Here is a 13178-nt window from a genome sequence, read left to right on the forward strand (position 1 = left end):
ACAAAATTTAGGATTAAGATTAGAAATAGAGAGCTGCAATCAAAAGTAATTTTCTTATTTTTATACTTTTACCAGTTTAAAGACATTGGGATAGCCTTTAAAGCCAGAAACACTTTCAGTCAGTGTATGATTTTCCAACTCCTATAAAGCAGTATAAATTACTTTCATACAAATGATCATGTATTTTTTACACTTACAGGTATTCTAGCATCCCCCTCCCATCTTAGGCTAAGTTACCCCGTGCAAGTTTAAGTAGTGTTCAGTGAAACACAGCTAAATTAACATGCAACCCAGAAGATAAATGTTACTCAAAGACAATCCAGATCAAACTCCACATTTGATTTCACTTAAGACTGATGAAAATACTACAGTAAATCAGCATGGATGAATATATCTACATAGAGACTTCTTAGAGACAGATAGTAGTGCAAATATTCAAATGTTCTCATCTCATGGATAAATTCACGTTTGTTGCAAGTGTTCCTGGCATTGTGCAGAACCCCAGGTAAAATCCATAGGTATTAAATAATAGATATTAAAACTAGGTATTGCTCAGAAGTTTATTTTGTTTTGTTCTAAAATGAATGCATCTTCATCTTTCTCCTTTCCTTCCTGCAATATCCTTCTTTGTCTCTAGGCATCAAGCCTGCAACTCCAGAGATGCTATCAGCAAGTCTCTCCCAGAGCCGCATCTTACAGACATGCAGCATGCCACATCCCAATGTAGTAAATGGTGTCAGCACGTTGCAAAGCAAGTCTTTCACTTTTTCTTGTCTTTTCCCTTATTTCTTTGTTGTTGTTTTCTTTTTTTTTTTTTTTCTTTTTTTTTTTTTTCTTTCTTTTTTACAATCTGTGTGAAATGTATAATGTTTTATATGTTCCAATGGGGTAGAACCTCTAGCAATAAAGACAGAGCAGTAAAGAAAACAAGTAGAGGAGGAACATGGAGGGATTGCTAATGAAACTGAGTTCTGCTGCAAATGTTTGCATCATTTAGAAAACTGAGGATTTCCTGAGGACTTAGAGATTCTTGTTCACTTCAGGTAACACTAAGGAGGGTTCATTCTTCTAGTTTCTTCTTAATAAGTATGCCTTCTCTCCTTCAAGTTGGAAATTCTTTCTATATCGGTGCAATACCTAGACCTGGTAGCTTTATCCTTAAGCAATTTCATTTTAAGATAAAATGGTCATTGTTTTTCCCTGGGTTTTCCTTAAATCATATGTTAAACCTTAACCAAGACATGAAGATTGCTCTGGAAGTAATGTCTTCTATGTTATTATGTTGGCTCATGACGTCGGAGGCAGATGTTGATATTATGGTCACAGAGTGTGAGATGGTCACAGAGGGGAAATCTGACAAAATGATGTCTGGCATGGAAGTTCATATGAAGGAGAGGTGTGACACTGATATTTTCCATGAGGAAAATATGGCACACATTGATGTTCATCAACGCTTGCTGAATGTTTATGGGGACCAAACAATGCATGTGAGCACAGTGAGGCAGTGGGTGGTGCACTTCAGCAGTGGTGACAGTGATGTGGAAGACAAGCTACATTCTGTATGGCCACACACAGCTATCACACCACAAAATTCTTCATGGATTGGCAGATTATGACCAGGGAGCTATATATGGAGCTGAATAGCAGCTTCGGTGCATTGGAAACAATGGTGCTGATGTTGGAATAGGGCAAAGTTTGTGACAGGTGAGTCCCATGACTGTTCACACAGAAATAGAAACAACATTGCATGCAAGTTTGTCAGGAACTTTTTAACCAGTACTGGGCTGAAAGTAACAGTTTCCTGGACAGCATCATTGCTGGTGATGAGATGTGGTGTCGCCACTACAAGTCAGAGTCAAAGCAGTAGTCCATGGAGTGGTGATGTGAATTCCCAGGTGAAGAAAATGTTCGATTTTCTGTCCTCAGAAGATAAAGTGACGTTGGCTGTCTTTTGGGATAGTAAAGGTGTGATCCTTCTGGATTTCCTGAAACTCTGACCATTACATGATGACCCTGACTAAGCTGAAGACTCGAACTTCCAGAATCAGGTCAAAGAAGAAGACAACCTCTTTCTTGCAACACAATAATGCAAGGCACTGTGCCAGTTGAAAACTGTGGAGCACATTGTTTTTCTTCACTGAACTGACCTACCACTCCCACCACTTAGTCTGGATTTGGCACCTTCTGACTTCCATCTGTTTGGGTTGATGGAAGATGGACTGCATAGACATTTTTTAAGCAATGATATTAGAGCAGCTGTGAAATAGTGGGTCACTTCTGCTGGTGAAGATTTCTATTAGTTTGGCATTGAGTTTTTTCATCACTGGAGAAAATGCATAGCTAATAGAGGTTGAAAATAGCAGGTGAAAACTAGAATCATGTAGCTCAGAATTTGCTCTATCAAGTAGTGTTGTGCTCTGTTACAGTGCCTGTGGAAATAAATAGCAAGCATTAATTTCAGACTGACCTACAGTGTATCTTGCCTGGACATCTGGATTAATATTTGCTGATGTCTGGACTATTTGCAATCTACTTTGCCAATGCAGTGGCTGTGAGATGAGAAAGTAGATGTTGTTCTGCTTTTGTATGTGGGGATAAGAGAAAAACTTGGTCTTCTGGAAGATCCTTACCCTCTCTCTTGAGTAGCCTTTCATGCATGTTACATAAAAAATATAAAAAATATTATGAGCTTTGGCTATGAGATTACAAAGGCACCTTTTTAATAATGTTTCAGAATAACTATATTTAGTTTTCTTTTGGGTTTTGCTCAGGTAGCCTGACCCCTTGCCTTTATAAGTTCCCTGAGCATGCCCTGAGTGCCAGCTCCTGTGCCCTGGGCCACAGCTTCACACCCATGCACCAGACCCTCCTCGGTGATGATCCCACAGCTGCAGACTTCAAGCAGGAATTCCGCAGGAAAAGCAAGTCTGTGGAAGAGCCTGTGGACATGGATTCCCCTGAAATCAGGGAACTGGAGAAATTCGCTAACGAATTCAAACTGCGGAGAATTAAGCTGGGTATGTGCTTTTAGCCAGCCAACAAAAGACTGAACATTTCCAAGGAGATCCTTATTATTTCTAAATATTTTATGGTCTGGGCCATGCACTTGTCTCACCATAACTTTAATCCCTTCTGGTAGGACTAAACTTCCTCCATTCCTAGAAAACTTGCAAAGAATTAATAAATGTCAGTTTTTGCATCTTACTGTGCCAAAGGTAACTTTAAATATCCCTTCTTTATGAATTATTTGTCTTGCTCACAAGAGCAAACAAAATTTATACTTGTTCATTAAGTTCCATTTGGTGGCAGGTATGTTATTTCATACAGTTACAGATTTTCTGCAGCTGAGAGCAGCCCATGAACTAACCTTTTGTACCCATTCCTTTCCCCATGAAGTGCTCCATCACACAAGGTGGTGCAATGTTACTTCAGTATGCAAGATGGATGACATCCATGGCAAATATTTCACAACAGCAGAGAACTAGCTCTTCTTGTTTTATTTTCTGGTGTCACAGCTATGGACAGCAGCAAGTGATTTCTCTGTTGCTGTCTGATAACTAGCAAGGGTGATGTGAGATGAATTGCGTTGGTGGGTCTCTGGTGAGCTGAATACTGGGTTCTTGAAACAAAATGATGCAATTTTGATGTTATTGCTTATAAAATTATATTGTATCATTACAATTGTAGGGCATCCTTCTACAAAAAATCACCTTTAAAATGTAAAAAACCATTTACACATTTGTTACAGATATCTATGCATTATCTCAACCACAAAAATCTCGTGTTCTACTTTGCGGTATAAAAATAAGGACTAAAGCAGAAATTTATGTTTTAAAATAAAATCTTCAACATAGGTAGTTTTGTTGTATATCATGTGTTTAGTGTCAGATGCAGCACAGGAAAGATTATCTGGGCCTCACGCTATTAATCGCTGTAATTATTAGCGTATCTTGATGCAGTAAATTGTGAGGGAGAAAAACTTGGCTCTGATGTGAAGAAATGGCTCAGAGGTGGTGAGGCTGAGCTTTATGCATTAGTAGGAAAAATGTAATTTATGGACGAAAAGTGATCTGAGGTTGAATTTTATGAGAGAAGGCAGAGTTCATATGGGCTGTGGGTCTGGGACTGAGAGACACAGTTAGTGAAGTCAAATGGGAAGCAAAAAGCAGCCTTGTGAGACATTTGGCACCTAAATAGATTATGCCCATCCTGGCTCAGATGTAGGCAGGCAGGAAGGCAAGACAAACTGATTGGTGCACTGAAAGGGGTTCTTGGTGCCCATGAGTAAAGTGCAGTGCTATTATGTTTGTTTCTGTTCAGCCATCAGAACAGATAACAGGAGACCTGCAGGGCTGACAAAAAGTAGCTTTAATGCCACTGCATCAGCTACAGAAATGTATGGGATCTGGATATTTCTGAGATCCCTCATTACAGAGATGTAAAACTTATGAAATCAGCACAAGATGTGGCCTTACCAGTGCACCACAGGAACACAAGGTTCCTAAGAGCCCACAGTGAAGGACTCAGTGGCTCAAGAACAGTTACCCTCTGTAGAAAGCTCCAGAGTGACTTTTTCCTCTTAATTTTGACAGGTTATACACAAACCAACGTTGGTGAAGCACTGGCTGCTGTGCACGGCTCCGAATTCAGTCAAACTACTATTTGCCGCTTTGAGAACTTGCAGCTGAGCTTTAAGAATGCATGCAAACTGAAATCAATACTGTCCAAATGGCTGGAAGAAGCAGAACAAGTGGGAGGTAGAGTTGAAATCCTCTAAGTATTGACTGCAAGTAGATCACAATCCCATAAATACTTTAAAGGACTAACATGTGCCTTCCATAAACTGAGAGTTTTGCTTTATTAGCTTTAGATATTAAGATGTGAGGATGGTAGGTATTAAATTTTGGTGTCTTTTTTGGGTGAGCAAAAAGTATTTGGATGGGTAAACTGTAAGGCATGGAGACTACAGAACAACAGAAACACCACTTGCTTGCTGGAAGTCATTTCATTCAGTCTCATTGCAGTGAACTAGTTCTATTCCTTTAGTCATAGTGATTACCTCTACTTTAGGATCTGCAGGACAGCCCATGAAGCACTGAGCTGGGACTTTCACTAGCAGAGGACTTCCTACAAGTGCCTAGTGTTTAAGATGTTGCCATGGGGTACAGAATTCATGTTTAGCTGAGGCAGTGCCCTTTAAAGCCCCGAAGAAGAATAGCATGGCATAGATATATATATATATATTTTAATGTGACCTTTTTGCTACTAGAGGATTCCCTTCCTTTTGCCTGGTTAATTTCCATGTGTAGAGAGAGTCCTGAAGTTCCCTGGGCTAAGCTGATTGAGAACAAGTTGGCTGATGTGAAAGAAACAGGTCATTTTAAGGGACAGCCTTTTCATTTGAATTCATTCAGAACAAATTGAGATGAGGGGAAGTGGCATGCCTGGAGGTGACGGTGAAAGCCAGGGCTGTCGCTGTGCAGCACTCACCTAGAACAGGAAGAAAGAGATTTAATACTGCCTTTTGGATTTGCCATTACACTCAGCAGTAGGAAACATTGTTAAGCAGCTGCTTCTGCCATGCAGTTCAGTTTCCTTTGAACCAAATGAAACCAGAAACTCTCCTAATGTGGTCAGCACACTGTAAGGATTACTTGTAAGGGGTTTGCAATGTGTAGCAGCTGCTGACTTTGATAGCATTGATGCAGGCGCGAGCTGCACAGTAAGGTGGTGGCCTCTGGAAAGCAAGGGTGACTTGTCCAGCAGAAAGTGGGGAGGGTGAATAAATGGGATGGAAAACAGCCACATTTTTGAAGAGAGTGAGATAGCTGAGGGGTATGGAAATGGATCCAGGTTGCATACTGCTGCTGATGAGGAGGAAAGTATGAAAAATGAGTGGAGTGACACGTCTCCCCACGTACACAGGCACGGAGGCAGAGCCAGTGCTTTTGAATCTGCTTTTGCTTATAACTATTTACAGCTGGAGGTAAAATAACCAAGCCTCTCAAAGAAAAAAAGTATAGCTGTGTGGTGCACTCCCATTATTCAGCAGTAGTATCTGTTACACTTTCTTCTGTCTTCAAAGAAAGGCAAACTTTCTTTCTTTCCAGTGATGACTGCACTCAGTTTCTGTTCCCTGTGGAAGTTAACTGCTCTTTTTTTTTTTGTTGTTGTTTGTTTTGTTTTTAATGCAGCTTTATACAATGAAAAAGTCGGTGTGAATGAGCGGAAGAGGAAGCGCAGAACTACCATAAGGTTATACATATTTATGAGGTTACATGTTAGAAATGCCTTCAGCTAAGAAATTTCATTTTGGGGGGGGGTTGAAATCAAAGTGTTGTTTTCTATTTGTGAATAGCTAATGAAGGATAAACTATTTAGAAACATTCCAGTGAAAAATAAAAGCACACCTACCTCCCTATGAAACCCCAACAGGCTCCAAGCACAATACATTTCCCAATTAGTGGCTTTACAAAATATGACAACATAATTACACGTGAAAACATTCCAATTCTGACCCAATTTTACAGTTTTGATATAGTAAATAGATGCAGACCATCTTGTTTTTTTTGTATATGGAAATTTCTGCATTATATCAGATGGAATTGCATAATTTTCCAGGAAATTGATATCAAGTAATTCATCATTACAAAATCACAGCATGGCGCAGCTTGGAAGGGTCATCAAAGATGATGAATCTCCAACCCCTATCCCTCACCACAGGCAGGGCCACCAACCTCCACATTTAATACTAGATCAGGCTGCCAAGGGCCCCATCCAACCTGGACATGAACACCTCCAGGGATGGAGCATCCACAACCTTGCTCCCTTTCCTATAAATGGGAGTGATGTGTCCCTTCCTCCAGTGATCTGGGACATCATCTGACACCCATGATTTTTCAAATAGAGAGTGCTTAGCAACCACCTCAGCCAACTCCTTCAGAATGCTGGGATTCATGCCATCTGGCCCCATAGGCTTGTACACATTCTGTCTTATGAGGCAGCCTTGGACTTGCTCTGCCCTTACCCTGGGGGAGGATTTACTGATCCAGTCCCCACCTAGAGGTTTAGGGATGCAGGGCTCAGGGACATGAGAAATATTAGAATCCTGGATGCCAGTGAAGACCAAGGCAAAGAACTTATTCAGTAGCTCAGCCTTCTCTTTGTCCATTTAAGCCAGTTCTCCATTTACATTTACCAAAGGATGTACTCCCGTTTTGGCCTGTCTCTTCTGGCTGATGATCCTGTAGAATGTCTTCATATTGTTTTTCACATCCCTTGCCAAGTTCAGTTCTGCCTGAGCCTGGGCTTTCCTGATCCCACATCTGTAAGTCCAGATGGCATCCCTGTATTCTTCCCAGGTGACATGCCCTTGTTTCAAGCACTTGTATGCACCTTTCTTTGCCCTCAGTATGCCCACCTGGTCCTTGATGAGCCATGCCAGTTTCTTGCCTCCTCTGCCCTGCTTTCTTATTCAGAGGGATGGAGATCTCTTGTGCTCTCAGAAAGACATCCTTGAAGAGTATCCAGCTCTCCTCAACATCTTTGTCTTTAGGGACAGCATCCCAGGGGATTTTGGCCAACAGTTCCTTGAACAGCTTAATGTTTGCTCTTCCGAAGTTCAGGGTCTTGACCCCACTCTTTGCCAGGCCCACATTCCTCAAGATCATAAACTCAACCAGTGAATGGTCACTGCAGCCCAGGCTGCCTCTAGCCTTAACACCTTTAATGATCTCCTCCACACTGGTGAGCAGCAGATCCAGCAACTTCACCTCTGGTAGGTCTGTCCAATACTTTGTATGGGAAATTGGTAATCACAGCCTGAATCTTTGATTAATCAGTTGAGGCAAGTGTTGGGTCAGCTGTGGGAGCACAGGTGAGAGTAATTTAGCTGTGCTCCCAGAAGGGGTGGAGCTTGACTCCACCTCCTCTAGATCTCATTTAAGGGCTGACCACCACTAAGGCAGCATCTCTTGGAAATTGTTCCTCAGTGGAGATTGCCTCAGTGGTTTTCAGCAGACTGAAGGCTTCCATATGGGTGAGTTTTTTCTGTAAGTAACCTTTTGGGTATTTACAACTGCCATCTTTTCATTATTGTCATCATATATTTGGCAAGCCAGCCAGGAGACTGTGGATACAGCCAAAAAAAAAAGATGTCTTTCTTATGGAATATGTTCAATTGGTGTAAGGGGGAGAAAATTACCCCCTTAGGAAAGATCCTCCCTGGGTAAATCCCAGGGTTTATGGGATCCCCATGTTTCCAAACTGCAACCATTGTTGAGCAATGGGGTCCTTTACAGTAGCGGGCAATATGTCACTGTACATACTTGAACCAGGAAGTTATCATCAGTGGATTCCAGGAGCCTCATGGGCCTTATGTATCTTGCTGTGTGGTCTTTCCAACAGATATCTGGATGATTGAAAAAAAAAAAACCAAATAGGGAAAACAAAGAACACAATGCAAGAGATGGTGAGGTATACCCTTTCCTTTTCAATATCCTAGACTCTTGTAATTGTTGGTGAAGAAGACTCACCAGTGTGTGCCTCCAAGAGGCTGTAGAATCCTTCCACAGGAAGGGGATTTGGCCACTTTAGTGCACAAACTTGGTGCTGTCAAGATCTACCTCTCGCAACAAAGTGCCTGTTCTTTGGATAGCAATCATGTTCTCTGTGCAATGCTATCTTCCTGATATGTAGGCTGCTCTATGGCCCCACAGTGACAACTCATACCTTCTCTCACACTCAACTTGAGCTTTGCTTTTTTGAATGATATTGCCATTTTATATAAGAAAGAAAATGAAGATATGAATTCTTTCTGTCTTTCAAAGTATATATTCCTCTAACAGGATGCTTCTTAGCTAGGAGTGAACAGATGTAAAATGTTTCATTGCTTATTTGCTAATCACAGCATTTCACTAGGGACAAAACTTTACTCATGGAAGACCATTTTTCTTTCTCAGCTTCTTTTCAAGTGAGAAAGGACTGTGCCAGACCCTTACCCACTATGGCCTGCAGAGCTGTTGATTTTAGAGCAACACTGTTCAGGTGTTTTCCAAGATCTAGAAAAACCTCCTGATGACTGTTCCACTAACATTATAGGATTTCCTGTTCTTGCTTTATAACAGCTGCTGAGGAAGTCAAGCTTCTTATTATTTTTGCTTTTATATCTACCCTCATTACACTAAGGCTATTAAATATGGCAGGCTGTCAAGGGCACAGACTGCTGAGGGGAAGCTCAGGACTATACCCAATATATTAAAACATATAAGATGTTTACTATTTCTTTGAAGGCATGTAGAACCTCAGTTTGAAAACTTGAAGGACCTGGTAATTTACAGTTGTAGAGGCTATTTTATTTTCTGGTTTTTTTAGGAAGTTTTAAAAAAAAACTTTTTGTCAAAAAATATTAGTAGAAGCACTGAGTGGTTTGAGTTGGAAGGGACCCTTAAAGGCCATCTAGTGCAACTCCCCTGCAATAAACAAGGACATCTACAGCTTGATCAGGGCACTCTGAGCCCCATCCAGCCTGACCTTGAGTGTCTTTATGGATAGGGCATCCACCATCTCTCTGGGCAATGTTTCATTGCTTCATGACCCTTACTGTAAAAACCTTTTCCTTATATCTAGTCTAATTTTCTGCTCCTTTACTTTGAAAGCATTTCTCCTTATTGTATCACAACAGTAAGGTTATGCATCTCTGTGTGTGTAGAACATTATGATATTAATTAGGTGGTTTTGGTAATGTTGCTAAATATGGCAAAATGCACACACAAATGAAAGACCACCAACATACTACAGTTGAAGCAATAGAAACTCCAGCAGGTAGTTCGTACCTTTTCAAATTATTTCCAATATAATGCATAAGGTGCCCTCTTGTGTCCGAAGAGATTATAGCTACTGCTTAAGCCCGCTTTGGTTGTGTCCTGCTGTTCCTATGTAAAAATGTTGCAGATACTTTCATTTCTGGGAACACATTAACAAAAATAGGAAGCAAATTCCATCTGACACTATAGAAAGATAATAGTCTTTGGTACCACTCAACATTAGTCATTGCTGACTGCAAAGAAAAGGTTATGGCAGTTATTTGATTATTAGGAAAGATGATAACCGCTAAAACACTGCAGTTGTCATTTCTGATTTCCAGAAGTACTATAGAAAAAGCCTGAATGTGTCAGAAAAGTTTCTAAAAGCGATATTTTGTCCCTTTATCCAGTATTACTGCCAAAGAAGCCCTGGAGAGGCACTTTGGAGAACAAAGCAAGCCTTCTTCTCAGGAAATCATGAGGATGGCTGAGGGGCTTAACCTTGAGAAAGAAGTTGTGAGAGTTTGGTTTTGTAACAGAAGACAAAGGGAAAAAAGAGTGAAGACAAGCCTGCATCAGAACGCCTTTAGCTCTATTATCAAGGAGCACCATGAGTGCCGGTAAAGCTTTTTCATGAATAGCTTTGGATTTCTGTTTTGCTTTATTTTAAGTACTTTGTAGTTTACAAAACAAATCAAGATAAAATCCATGAAGAAAAAAATGGTAAATCACTTGATTCCTTTACAAGCTAGCTAGCTTCAGATACAATTTGGTGTGGAAGGCCTGGTTTCACTGTAAAAGGTTGGGGAAAAAAAACAACATTGCATATATCTGAAGTGTTGAAGGCCTGACTTCAAGGAACCTATTAGGCATTACTTGACCAGAATTGTTTTACAAATAGAACATGTAGTTGCAGTTTCCCTATGCTGCGCCTTCACTGAGTCCACATTGTACTGAATGATTAACAGAGAACTCCCATTGTAGGCAACCTAAGCATGAGGAAAAAAAAAAAATCCTTTGTGTTACTCATGAAGGAAGATTACAAAGCTTGGTGTAAGTAGCTGTAGTTTGTGAAAGATTTTTGCCTCAGCCTGTCTATGCACAGGTCATACCCCCAGTTCACGGTAGCTATCTCACTGAGCTAACCTTTGTGAGATTACGAGCCCATTAGGCACATTACACTGTCCCACTCCCAGTGTTGAAAACTGAATTCCCTGAATTTAACATCAAAAAGAATTTAGAACTTTGAGGGAGAACTTGAAGAAATGATCTTAAGCCTGCAGTGTTGTTATTGTTGAGTATCTATCCATGGCCAAAGATGGGAGCCTGGAGGACTGTCACAGGATGTGAGTGATCCAGGAAGGCAGTAGAGGAGTAGAAGATAAGATGAGGAATGAATAGCTGCCTTCCAAAAACTGGATGAAATTCAGGGACAAGCTCACAGCTGCTGTACATCCTTGACTGAACTACTTCAGGTGACTACCTTGTGTCTTTTCAAAGTGAAGATATGAAAGATGCACCATAGCTACTGTCTTTATTTATGGTATAATAAGCTTACCAATACTGAGGTGTCAACACTGCTCCCACTGTGTGCTCAGTTCATTGTACCACTACCTTAAATAGGTGCCAAGTTGAAATGACATTTTCTAATGCTAGTTATGAAAGTTATTTCCTGCTAATTCATTGCATGCTTTAAGATCCAGCTTGGATAGGATTAGCTATCTCCTTGAGAATTTACGGTTTGATGGGGAAAAGTAGGGAATGATCAACTAATTGTTACTTCAGGCTTTTTCTACCTTGTATTTTTTTTTAAGATTAAATCCTTTTGTGGACATATTTAAATGAGAGAGTGTATCAAGGGAAAAAACAAGGCTTTTTTTTGCTTTGAAACAAGAAGCCAAAGCATTTATTGCACTGTACATTCCCATTTTCTTACACCCCAACAACTGAAAGTAACCCCTTGTCATCCTGTAGCCTGGAAAGACAATCAGGCAAAAAAGAACAATAAAAACTAACAAAATAACCCCACAGTAACAAGCTAACAAACAAAAATCAATGACAGTGCCAGAGCTCCACCTATTAGAAAGCCAGACACCAAGAAACTAAATTAAGGACTTTAGTACTCACCAGGGACAGATTATCAAGCCATCTCATCAGCCCTGCTTGTTGTTATTAAATAGTCCATTACCACATATGTATTTTACACTTTTCCCAGGACTGAAATTAAGTGAATACATGCAAGCAGTAATGGCCTGATAAATTTTATTTTTTCCATTAAATAGACCTGATGATTTAGAAAATGCCTAAATAATAGGCCCACAGAAAGCAAAGAGGTTTACTGTTCATGATCACTTAGAATCAGCATGGACAAATTGGGTTTTAACACTCCTGCATGCTAAATTGTCTCTGACATCTATTACTGTGACCGTAAGCTTATTCAACTGTGGAAGTTTGACCTCTGGATTAAGGAAATATATTTTTATGGATTAATTGCATTGCTACAACCTCTTAATTTAGAAGCAGCCTCCAATCTAATCATTCAAATGGGAGAAATTATGCCATATACACTCTCCAGGTTGTTCTCAACACTAGCATAGCTCACCCACAGCAGCACAGACCATGCCTCTGCCTTTACCAGTTGCGTGCGTATTGACAGATGATGAGCTTTCCAACAGGATAAACACATTTAAGAAGATTGACACTCAGTGTTCCTGCATTTGTGTACTTCTGATGTTATGTAGCCTAGTGTTGTATGTATGTTGAAACTACTGACAAATATGAATTTTATTTATGTTGTAAGTTATTTTATTGATTATAAAAGGCCTCCTACTGATGCTGTAAGCCTGAATGTTCTCTTCCTCCCCAAATAAAGTATTCTTGCTCATTCAGCTTTCCACATAATTGTTTGTAGTTCTCTTTTGGTAATACATTTTTTAGCTGTGTGTTGTGCAGATTTGTTTATTCTCTTTAGCATGCTGTAAGTTAATTCAAGAGAAATTCATGAAATCGTGATTTCTTGTCTTCCACAAAGCCTCACAAGTGAAGGCTAATTGCAGAAGCTTAGCAAAATAAAATGAAAGCTGACACACAATGCCATGTGTTGCAGGAGAGGGACAAAAAAACTTAAGTGGAAGAAGCAGCCACCACCTAAACACATCTAGCTGTCGCCATGGGAATACTAACAATTCAGAGCAGAATTGGCTTAAAAATAAAATGAAATAAAATTAAATTAAAAAGCTGGGATGAAATCAGTTTAATGTGCTGCAGCTGTTAGACTTGGAGTAAGTGGCAATGCAGTGTTTTCTTAGGAACAACTCATTCACTGGCTAATTGTTATCAGTCACTCTTGACTGAGAGAAAAGGCCCTAGATCAGA

At 40.1% G+C, this 13178-nt stretch overlaps 1 protein-coding gene across 5 annotated transcripts in view; it reads left to right on the forward strand.

Annotated features, from left to right (window-relative positions):
* The window catches only part of POU1F1 (POU class 1 homeobox 1), a 28227-nt gene extending 15523 nt beyond the window's left edge, over positions 1-12704 (forward strand). For 4 of the 5 annotated variants that reach the window (XM_085527274.1, XM_085527258.1, XM_085527262.1 and 1 more), the window contains exons 3-7: positions 638-755; positions 2776-3017; positions 4593-4757; positions 6195-6255; positions 10214-12704. In XM_085527274.1, coding sequence (XP_085383400.1) covers positions 638-755; positions 2776-3017; positions 4593-4757; positions 6195-6255; positions 10214-10427 — 800 coding nt within the window. In that variant the 3' untranslated portion in view covers positions 10428-12704. Of the gene's footprint in view, positions 1-637; positions 756-2771; positions 3018-4592; positions 4758-6194; positions 6256-10213 lie in introns of all 5 variants that reach the window. The other variant, XM_085527270.1, reaches the window with a different exon arrangement.
* Positions 12705-13178: the final 474 nt, after the last annotated feature.

Source organism: Coturnix japonica, chromosome 1 (genome assembly GCF_054131305.1).
Source record: "Coturnix japonica strain WE chromosome 1, WE-NBRP24, whole genome shotgun sequence".
Classification (NCBI taxonomy): Eukaryota; Metazoa; Chordata; class Aves; order Galliformes; family Phasianidae; genus Coturnix; species Coturnix japonica.